At 32.1% G+C, this 11,347-nt stretch overlaps 1 protein-coding gene across 1 annotated transcript in view; it reads right to left on the reverse strand.

The window, feature by feature from the left end:
* Positions 1–8,892, reverse strand: part of Drp1 (dynamin related protein 1) — a 70,287-nt gene extending 61,395 nt beyond the window's left edge. Inside the window, exons 1-2 of the mRNA XM_067267335.1 lie at positions 8,874–8,892; positions 8,650–8,768 (exon numbers count right to left, since the gene is read on the reverse strand). Of these exons, the coding sequence (XP_067123436.1) occupies positions 8,650–8,751 (102 nt within the window). The 5' untranslated portion in view covers positions 8,752–8,768; positions 8,874–8,892. The remainder of the gene's footprint in view (positions 1–8,649; positions 8,769–8,873) is intronic.
* Positions 8,893–11,347: the final 2,455 nt, after the last annotated feature.

Consider the following 11,347-nt stretch of genomic DNA (forward strand, 5'->3'; position numbering starts at 1 on the left):
TAATTCATTTGTGGCACAGTGTGGTGGGAGGTTGGATGAATTGACCTCATGGGCTGGATCTGGCCCACGGGCTGTAGTTTGGTGACCCCTGCTATAAGATATGAGACATTTAAATAGAACATCCGAAATATTTAAATCTGATGCTTGATATATAAAAGTATGAAAAACTTGTCTATTGTCAACCACAATCATCACCATTCTCATTTCACCTGTTTATATTGTCTTTTAGGAGAATTATTTTTACATCATTTCTGTAAGTTACATAACTATTCCTTTAGTTGTTGGATTTCAACAATTGGCAAACATTACTCTTACATTACTTTCTGTTAAGCCAATGGCTTTTGCTATAGAACCTGTATTAGTAAAACAACAATCAAGAAAAGCAATACATTTTTGTTTTTAAAAATTCCGTAAAAACTAATTTAGCTGCACATCATGAATACCACTAATGGTTTACATATCACAAGCTTCCTATCTAGCAATCAATGTCTCAATTAACTGGGTAGTGTCCCAAAATATCCAAAACAAATTTGCATTATTTTTTTTTATTTGTTTTTGATCTTCATGAATTATGACTTTCATGATTAAAGAAGACTTATTAATTTAAACCTAATGTAATTTTAATTGGAATCTCTGTCTAGCATAACTTACTATAATATCAATACATTTTACAATTTTCAGAAATTGTACCCATTACAGTGGTGCCTTGTATAACGTACTTAATCTGTTCCAGGTGCACGTCCATTGTACGAAACGCATTTTTCCATAGAAATACATGTTAAAACATTAATTCATTCCGCAGCATAAAATAACCGTACTGTATCATTAAAATTGAACATGGGGTGCGTTCTTTTATTCATCCGCGTAACTCTGCGTGAGCGACATCCGTTTAAAAATTCCTGCGGAACGCGTTCCTAAATTCCAGTGGGAGTGCGCGCCGTCGAACGGCAAAAACGGTCGCTCGTAGCAGTAGTTTACGGTGGAAAGCAACACGGCGTCCTCCGTGGCTCAGATAGTTTTGTTTCCGGGTCCATTATGTGGTTTTATGAATGAGAATTTTAGAAATTGTGAAAGCGCGAGTTAGTGCACGCGGTGATGTAAGTGTCTTTACGAATCTTTTTTTCGAGGCTATTTTGAATGCTCTTTCAACAAATAATCCATTTTATGGTTAAATTTTACAATTGGGACCCTTCTTTTGCCTTTTAAAGCTCATAGTTTAGAATTATAGATTCCTCCATCACAATACTATCGATAGTGCGGGCGCCGCCATCTTTCTTTCTTTCACCGTCGTTTCTAAATGCCTACAAACAGCAGCACACTCCCGTAGTAGCAGAGACGCAGAGCGACCGCTATTAAAGAACGCACCCATGGAGCAGTCATCAATTATGCTGGAAAGTCCGTTGTTCGCAGCCAGTCCGTTGCTCGAGTCACGTAACGGCCAAACAGAATGCCTGTTGTCCGCAGCGTCCGTTATTTGAAGCGTACGTTATACGAGGCACCACTGTATATATAATAGACATCTTAAAGCTTGATGAGTATATATAGACACAACCAACAATCGCCCGAATGATTGGGCTAGAATTTGGCTAATTAAATGATTAATATAATATCTCTCTAGTGACAAATTGCTTTATATTAATCATTTAATTAGCCAAATTCTAGCCCAATCATTCAGCCGATTGTTGGTTGTGTCTATACTGTTCCTAGAATCAAATTTTGCATTCAGCAAAAAACTAGATATCAATATTGATAAGACTTGTTTTTTCAATAATATAGTGAAGGGGGGAAAAAATACAATATTCAGCATGAATACTAATATAATTAATTCTTTAATAAATTTCTTTTGTTATTGATCAAAATAAATATATTTATAAACTTCTTTCTCATTATTAGAGTTCAGTTTTAATTATATCCACAGAAATTTTTGATATTTATTTGCCCCAAATGTATACATTTAATTTACAAAAATACATCAATCAGATAATGCAAATAATTTTTTCAAGATTTTATACCTGACTTATTTAAAATCAGTATGAAATAGGAATTTCTTTAATAGCAAAAAAACACAGTTAACATATTAAAAAAAAAAAAAAAAATTTTTATAAACAACAGAATCAAAACTCACAAAATATGATGCTAAGAATGAATTATAGATTAAACTAAGTATAATACATTATCAAGTATTTACAAATAGTGGTTTAAACATGTAATAAATCAATACCACCTATTCCAAAACCTTTATATATCAATCACTCAATCAATCAACATTCAGTTAACAGCAAAGTTTTAATTTAAAGAATTATTAACCTTCTAGTGCAATGAATATTTATAGTAGCAATTACTTCAGAATATCTCCAAAAAGTATGAAACATTTTGAAACACAGGTTTTATGATATATGTTATAATAAATATTAGAGAGCATGACTGTGCACATAAATTCATTATACCGTATTTAGTCGAATATAAGATGACCTCACATGTAGGATGAGGTGTGACTTTAAAGATCAAAATAAATAAAATTGGATTTATTAATACAACTAGCAGATAGGCCCGGCGTTGCTCGGGCAAAAGTAATGATAGAGAAGATTAAGATTATTACGTTATAGTCACAGAAGAAAAAGAGTAATTTCATCAACAAACTAAATATTTCTAAAGAAAGGTCGAATTTGAAAATCGAATATTGTAATATTGTTCGATTTTCACGACGTATTCTGATTATATCGTTCGATTTTCATTGAATGTTGTAAAGAAGAAAAGTCGAGAAAAAACCGAACGTAATCTGTTTAAATTTGAAAATCGAATATGTTCTAACATATTACTCTCTTCCTTTTTTTTTTTCCCAGCACCCGTAAATCTTGCACGTCGCTTTCTCTTGTTCTCCATTGATACTTAACACTTCCAGCAACAATGGAAGTGTTAAGCCTTAATCCTGTCCCTCTCCCCGTGGGGAAAAATTTCGAAAAATCCCTTCTTAGTGTGCGTTTTTGTGACGTACCGTAACTATGTACCAAATTTCAGCTTTCAACTCAATCGTTTGGGTTCTTAACATTTCCATTGTTACGTAACACTTCCATTGTTGACACTTCCATTGTTACTTCACACTTTTGTTGTTACTTCACACTTTTGTTGTTACTTAACACTTCCATTGTTGATGAAAGTGTTAAGACTTAATCCTGTCCCTCTCCCCCGTGGGGAGGACTTTCGAAAAATCCCTTCTTAGTGTGCGTTCTCATGACATACCCTAACTGCATACCAAATTTCAACTTTCAACTCCTAACCGTTTAGGCACATCTCGATAATGTATATAGAAGCTTTAATCCTGTCCCTCTCCCCCATGGGGAAGAATTTCGAAAAATCCCTTCTTAGTGTGCGTTTTTGTGACGTACCCTAACTGTGTACCAAATTTCAACTTTCAACTCCTAACCGTTTTGGGCTCTGCGCTGATTATTAATTATTATTATCAACTCGTCTCGATTATATATATAGATTCTAATTTTATTTTCGTTTAATCCCAAGTAAAATATCAAATGAACATAAATGCACACATTGTCCGGCAAAAAATACTGGCATTTTAAACTTCACGGAAAAATCTTATAAAATCGACAACATAATTTGTTCCTGTAAAGCTGGACAATCGGGAACCTTTTTTTTTGCCACTCGAATCCACTCTCCGTCAATTAGACTCAAGAGTTTTTCTCCAAATTCTAAATTTCCAAATAATCATCTGTTTTCATGTGGGAATGGATAAAACTCATATCCAACTGTTGTGTGATTTTGGAATTCAATTCAAAAGCTTTGTTTTCCCTATTGCTATTCATCTTTACTTCTGACAATACATAAGAACTATTCAAACAACCCAGATAAAATACTTATGTTTTTAAATATAAGAGGGTAAGCATCCAGCAAAAAATGCAGATACATGGTTCACAAAAATTATTTGCAAAAACGCTAAGAATCTTTCGCTCACACGTATAGGATGACCTAGGAATTTGAAGCAGTGAAAAATGAATAAAAACCTTGTCTTATATGTGAGCAAATACAGTATATCAGTCAGTCATACTTTAAGATGAATGATAAAAAAAAAATGAATCATCATAATTTGTATGTATGTAATAATTTAAATATACATATAATTTTTGTAGTATATATTAATGTTATATTAAAGAATAAACATTTTTTTTTATAAGTAGTACCAAATACTCAAATTTCAGACTGCTGCAATGAAAAATTATACAAAACTTATTCTACATTAAATTTATATTTTATTCAAATATAAAATAAAAAAATATTGGTTAGTCTAGATTCATAAGTTTGTTATTTAATTTTTTTTAACATTTTATAATCAATTAATTAACATCAATGGTTACCATGTATAGTTCTTCACTAGTTAATCTTTAAGTTACTAAAACCATCAAAAAACTTATAACAAAAATCTGTCTTCCATACTCTGTTGGAAATAAACTCATTTCAATAACAGTCATTAACAACACAAACTAAAATTATAAAAATCACAACATACTATAAAGAGCAAAGTAAGACAGCTACTAATTTATTTATTTACTATAATGTAATACCATATTAAATAATATAGTAAATTGATTTTTGTATATTGTTGACAACAGAAATAATTACCAAAAATGTTCTGTTTCAATATTTTTATTTTTGGCAAGTGAATGAAATAAACTATGCAGTATGAAAATAGTTTCAAGAATACAAAAGACAAAATGGAAAAATAAACTAAGAAGTGCAGTAACTTTTAATCCTTATTGCTTCATTTTCTACTTCAATTTTTTTAATATCCTGTAAAACATTTCTCATTAGTTTTGTTTTAATAGAGTTATTGATAACATAAGCAATATTGAATATTTTTTATATATAAATTTTGAAAATTATAAGTGTATTTGTAAAAAAGAGTATATAATTGAGGCAGAGCATTAACAAAGAAAGCTTCTATGTGGTTTACAGATTTGTGTTCATTTTCAAAATCTGTTCAATAGATTTTGATTAAACCTTGCCATTTTCCATTAATTGTGATGAGGAATCCAAAAATGTAATAAAAAATGGGAGTTCACGAGTTCATTTTCGAGATATAAGGTCATTTCACAAGTGTACGTGACAAAGTAATGTCCCAACATTGCTAACTTGTCCTCTATGTGGCTTAAAGAATTGAGTTCATTCTCAAAATTTGTTGGGCCAATTTTGATAAAACTGCCATTTTCTATTGATTGCGATGAAGAATCTAGAAATGAAATAAATGTAAATGTAAAAAATAGGGATCCATTATTTCATTATTAATATAAAGTGGGGTCAAAGTGACAATGTCCAGGCTCCTTGAGCATGCCTAATAAAATTTAGGGGTCAAATAAAAAAACAGCATTGCATGCACCTAACAGAAAATAGAGGCAAAAAATGAACAGAATACAAGAATAAAGCAATTAGCATCGATTGCTTTCAGTTTTGGTTTCATTTGTATATGGCAACGCGACATGTGAACAATATGCTGAAGGGGAATACCTCAGGAGGTCTTTTATGGGAAACTGGCCCCCTATTTAGGTGTTACTAACATGAATAAAACCTGGAAAACTCCAAGTTGACCAGGCGCAAAGTCACAACCAACTACCAGTGTTCAGTGTTTTTATCCACATCGCCACTGCTGTGTATTGACATCAATTGCTTTTTTCTTGGATCATCTCTATGTACCAGCCAGTACAAGGACTACCTCTACCTTGGCCAGCAGGGTACAAGCAAGGATTGCCTCTCCTGTGACCAGCGGACGCAAAAGACACCTCTTTCGTGGTGGCAAGTGCATAGATCACCTGTCTGCAACCATCAGGTACAAGGATCACCTTTTCTGTGTCTAACAAGTGTAAGGATCTCTTCTTTCTTTTCGACTCCACCTCAACTTTATAGTGATACGACAAAGTTGTGCAAGGTCCTAGTTTTATTTAATATAATATACTTTTTACACTGTTTTTCTTATTTTAGCAATTTATCAGTATATTTTTAATAATATTTAGTTCTGTGTATTTTTAGACTATTTTTAATTTTTAAATATAATTGTATGTTACTATAGTATTTTAGTATAATTTCTTTTTACCTTATTTTACCTTTAGTAAATTTTCATCTGTTGTATTTGTACCAATTTTTTTATGTTTTATTATGAAATTTTTTTTAATATTTGTATTTTTAAATGGATGCTATATTATTTGTTGAGGGGAAGTATTTCTTGTCTATGGCTAGCAGTGACTAAATTAAAAGTGAAAAAGGTGCCATCTAGGACTAAACTTAGACAGAATGGACAAGCGGGGAATTTAGATGAAAAAAAATCTGGAGTCAGTGCCCATCAATTATGTAACTGAATGATTTTAAGAATTCTTCTCCAAAATATTTGTCATATACACAAGCCTTTGTGTTTAATTTCTTATCTTCACATGGAATGAATCTTCTCCAGCATTCCAAATGATTTTATGGCATCCTTAAAAAGTGCCTTTTATTGTCTTTTTGACTACAGTATCTGGAATTGCACCTCGGAACAAAGCACATTGGCATGTTTGCTAATGACTAAATAAGTAAATGCCTTAACCAGCGCCGGATTAAGCCTCTAGCGAGCCCTAGACAAAATTTAAATTGGGCCCCGTTTAAATAAGTTGCTTCTAAACAAATCTTATATAATGTGACATTAGCATAGCTAGCATGGGTGACACCCAGTGCGGATATCATGATGTCACCCCAAGTCACCCTTTAAACCACTTTATAAAACACTATTGAATTGTAATATCTTCGCACTCGAGCAACTTGAACGCTATATCGAATATGCGATGTCACGACGTATAAGTTTAGATTTAGAAAATAAATCATAACCATACATTAGTACTACCACGAGAGGCGGCCCTAGGAATATTTCTAGATGGTGCGAGAGATCTCGTGGCGCACATTACTTCTGACGCACGTGTGGCTGTTGACCTTTTTTTTAAGGCAATGGCTGGTTGAGCGAAGCTTAGTAAGATTGTTAAATACAGCCTTTTCTGTCCTATCGAATTTCTTAATAATTTTTAACTCATTTTAAAACAGAAAACTTCTGCACTGAAGCCGGGCCCCTCCGAATTACGGGCCCTAGACATTTGTCTAATTTGTCTATTAGATAATCCGGCCCTGGCCTTAACAATTAAATACTAATGACTAAATGACTAAAAAACAAATGATTAAATGAAAAATAAAATGTATTAGACTATTTTCACATTGTAGCAAATCCCAAATGTTTGAAACATCCCTAGCAACCAATCCACTACTTTTCCACTCGTAGTCAATGACCACATAATCCATTGACTCTGGTAAAACTATTGTATGCATTTTTATTACTTTCATTATTATGGGTTTTCATGTCTGTTTCTACATTAAAACTGTTCAAATCATTGTAGATCTAAATAAATTTAGCCTCTTCCTTCATCAATCTTAATTGGTCCCAAAAAGTTGTGACTAGGGCAGTGATGACAAACCTTTTTTAGTAGGCGAGTCAAAATCGAATTCAAAATTTATTAACTCCAAATCGTGGCTCAATTTATAAGCATTATTTTGTTATTTTTTAATTACTCAAATTAAGTATTTTGAATAATTAAAAAATTTTAAAATGCTTACAAATTTTACTTTATTCTATATTGCAAAAATAACAAAAAACTATGTAAGTGAAAAGAAAATAATTTCACTATAACAAACAAATTTTGTTTAACCCTTTGAGGCAAAGTGGTTTCACATTGAAACCACTAATTTTTTATCTACAGATCAATTGGTTTTGAAATAAAACTACTTTCAGTTATTTGCAATAGATGACTGTGCCTAATGTTTCAATACAAAGTGATTTAATGTGATTTTATTAACATTTTATATTTTATTTGTCTTTCTTGTGGTCAGAAAAATTTTTTTTTCAAATTTTTGAAATATTTTGGAGTTTTTGCAATTTCGAGCAATCTTTTGTTTATTTCACAATAATTTTTCTGAGGTTCATAACTACAACTTTTCACAATAGCATCAGGACCCCGCTTTCACATTGCATGAACAAAGTTTGAAATCCATCAAAAATGTTTTATAATTTATAAAAAACCGAATACTTTCTAAACGATACCAGTACTGCAAAATCATACAGATAAAAGATTCACCATCACCGGCTTATGGCCTTACAAATCCTAAGGCAACAGATACCTATGGTATTACCTTTGTAATAAAAGAAGCCGAAAAATCATCCTCAAAATGCTAAAGTTCCTCTGAAGGTTTTTGGCATTTAAGATTTCTCATCCGTCTATTATCAAGGAAATCATTTCAAGAGATATAATTTTGCAACTTCCATCACCCAAGAAATAATTTCAATTTTATTATTTACGCCTTAACCATAGACCAAAATAAGTTTATTTCCTTTTTTTGTTTCCAAGAACTTCGGGCTTTCGCTCTAATTCGAAAGTTATTTTTTCCGGCAAGATCTAACAAATTACCGGGCAAATATTTATACAATTTCATCATATTTGTTCGCCTCATTTAACGATTAACCGATTGTACGAATTTTCGGCAAGTTACTTAGAAATTCCGTAAAGTTAAATATTTTTCATAAAAAGATAATTAAAAGCGTCTAATATTTAAATGATTGGCTAGAGTACTTACTTGCGCACCGACCACCACAATTTGTGGTAACTGAATGGAGTCTGTACCGATGGTGTTGAATACGTCTTGCAATTTATTAATAACCGGTATTAAGGCTTCCATTTCTTAATTCTCGGACGCTACTTGTATAAAACGTTAGTCGATTAATTATTTAAATCACGAGAATAAACGAATGCCATAGAAAAAAAAGGACTGTTAATATTAATCCGAAGCCAACGGTCTAACTCTTCCACGCCAATCTTCGTCTCTCGGACGAACGACGTTGCCGCCCTCTGACGCTAGTTTTATATTATTAATCTCGTTTTTTTTTACGAACATTTGGCGAGATAAAAACGCGGAGTGCATTTACCTCGTAGAATATGGCGCCGCCGATAGGAAGATAAAGGAAACTAATTTGCCAATTTTTCCGCCACATGTAAACGTAGAGTATACAACTCTACCTTACATGAAATCATATAAAATTTTACTCAAAATTTATTTTGGTTTTTTGAAAGTACCTAGCATGTGCAGTCATTAATTAAAACAAAAGTTTTATGCGTCAGGGATAATTTCTGTCCGTGCATTCAAGGTCATAGTAAATATTTTATAAAATATTAATTTATTCATAAACGAGCAATTTATTGTGACATCGTCACAATGTCGGGCTGCAATTTTTAATCGTATATTTAATTTATTTAATTTAAAATATATGCTCACCACCTCAAATTAATACTGTAGTGTTTTGCCCCTGTACTGTACATCATACTTTTCCGTTAGCAATGGAGTCGCGCCGGTAATTTTTAACTGCTTTCAGGGGAAGTTTTGAATTTCAATAAGTGACTTTCGATGCGCATCGGAAGTTCATATTTCGGGGCCTCCTGTCCCTAACGTTTTTATATCTTGTTTCGTTTTTCATCTATTTAACTCCGTTCTCGAGAGTAAGGAAAGACAGACAGTCGGAAAGACGACAGTGGGAATTTATAGGTCTACAATTTTTTCAAATTGCATCCCAATAATGAGTTTTGTGTAAAAAGTAGAAATTTTGGAACACGAAAGCCCTTTTTTTTCTTCAAAGTTTCTTTTGCAAGTGTAATATCACAATGCTCGGACAAATGTTCCATTCCTATTACAGTATTGTGTGCTTCGGTACTCCAAATAAACTCGGGAAAGGTTTTCTTATTCGTTTTCATAAATCACAAGTAAATTACTTGTGATTTATGAAAACGAATTTATTTTATTTACTTGTGATTTACTAAAGAGAATTATTAAGTATTTTAATTAAGTATAATCGTTCTTAAATTACACGACTCGTATTAAATGGGAAACTTGGAAAATATTCATTTCTATTAAAGATAATATATTCTTTATATAAACCTTATAGAAACAACCGTCCTGTAGACATAACATATATATAACAATCATAATTTTATTTTGTACCGTCGTAAGGTTTTCTAATAAATATTGTAAATTTAGTTATATATTACAATGTTTTATTATTAATTATAGTTTACTTAGTTTTACATGTATTCAAAATCTGGAAAAGTTTTATAATATAAAAATGCTTCAAAAATTTAGAAACACTTTCAAAAACAATACAGAAAACGAGCAATTATTTATTGTGACATCATCACAAATGCCGGGCTGCAATTTTTTCGTCACAATGATCTCAATTTTAGTATTGTCTTGCCCTGTACATCATACTTTTCCTATTAACTAATAGAATCATGCCTATCATCTTATCTAACTACGTTCAGGAGAAAACTTTTGAATTTAAATAACGTGACTTCTGCTCCAAATCGGAAGTTCGTATATAGTTAATCGAGGTCTCCTGCCGCTAAGCTTTCCTTATCTGGTTTGGACTATCATCTATCTCACTCCGTTCTCGAGAGTAAAGAAAAACAAATATTAGAAGATAGTCAGACGGACGGACGCCAATGGGAATTTATAGGTCTGCAACTTTTACAAATTGCAGTCTACAAAAACCCCATCAATGAAATTACATAAAGTTTAGATGAATTATTGATATTCCGGGTTCCCCAGAATTTCTGAGGTGGTTCGTCTGGATATGCACCCTCTTCCTCACTAGAAAAAAAAACAAAAAACACACCTAGGCCTAATGTTATCTTCGTCTTAGTTCCTTACTCATGAATAATATACTCCAATGCTTCATTTTTAACATCGTTGTCGACTGTAGTATGTTTGGTACATTTCAGAATAACTTGTGATAACAAAACCGAGGTTAACCAGAACGATTGTTAATGGATAGTGTTCTATAAGCCGAAAAACTCGTCGGTGATTCTTTACGCACGTATTTCATTTAGTCTTAAAGTATATGAGTCAAATCCGTTGAAACGAATTCGACGGAACTTAAAAATTGGCATTTTGAATTAACGAAATTTGTATTAACCGAATTCGTTAAAATCGAAATGCTTATCATCCCTCGCCCGAGAAACCGTAAATTTACTTCGCATAAACCGATAACGTAATAACGGGGTTTGACTACAGTGTATTCGCTAATTGTTGTGATCTTACCTTAATCAAACCAGTGTTTTCTTACATTTTAAACTACATGAAATTGATACGATACAGTTTCTTTTTATTAATTTTCATAAGTTTTATTTATTTAGTTTAATTAACTCTTTCTGCCCTGTGGGTACTAAGAGGGCTTCTTTTTGACACCTTGATCGTTCGACCAGGAAGGAAAGCTCTCGGAAACAAG

The sequence above is a fragment of the Centruroides vittatus genome, unplaced genomic scaffold, assembly GCF_030686945.1.
Source record: "Centruroides vittatus isolate TY-2023 unplaced genomic scaffold, ASM3068694v2 contig_301, whole genome shotgun sequence".
In the NCBI taxonomy this organism is placed as follows: Eukaryota; Metazoa; Arthropoda; class Arachnida; order Scorpiones; family Buthidae; genus Centruroides; species Centruroides vittatus.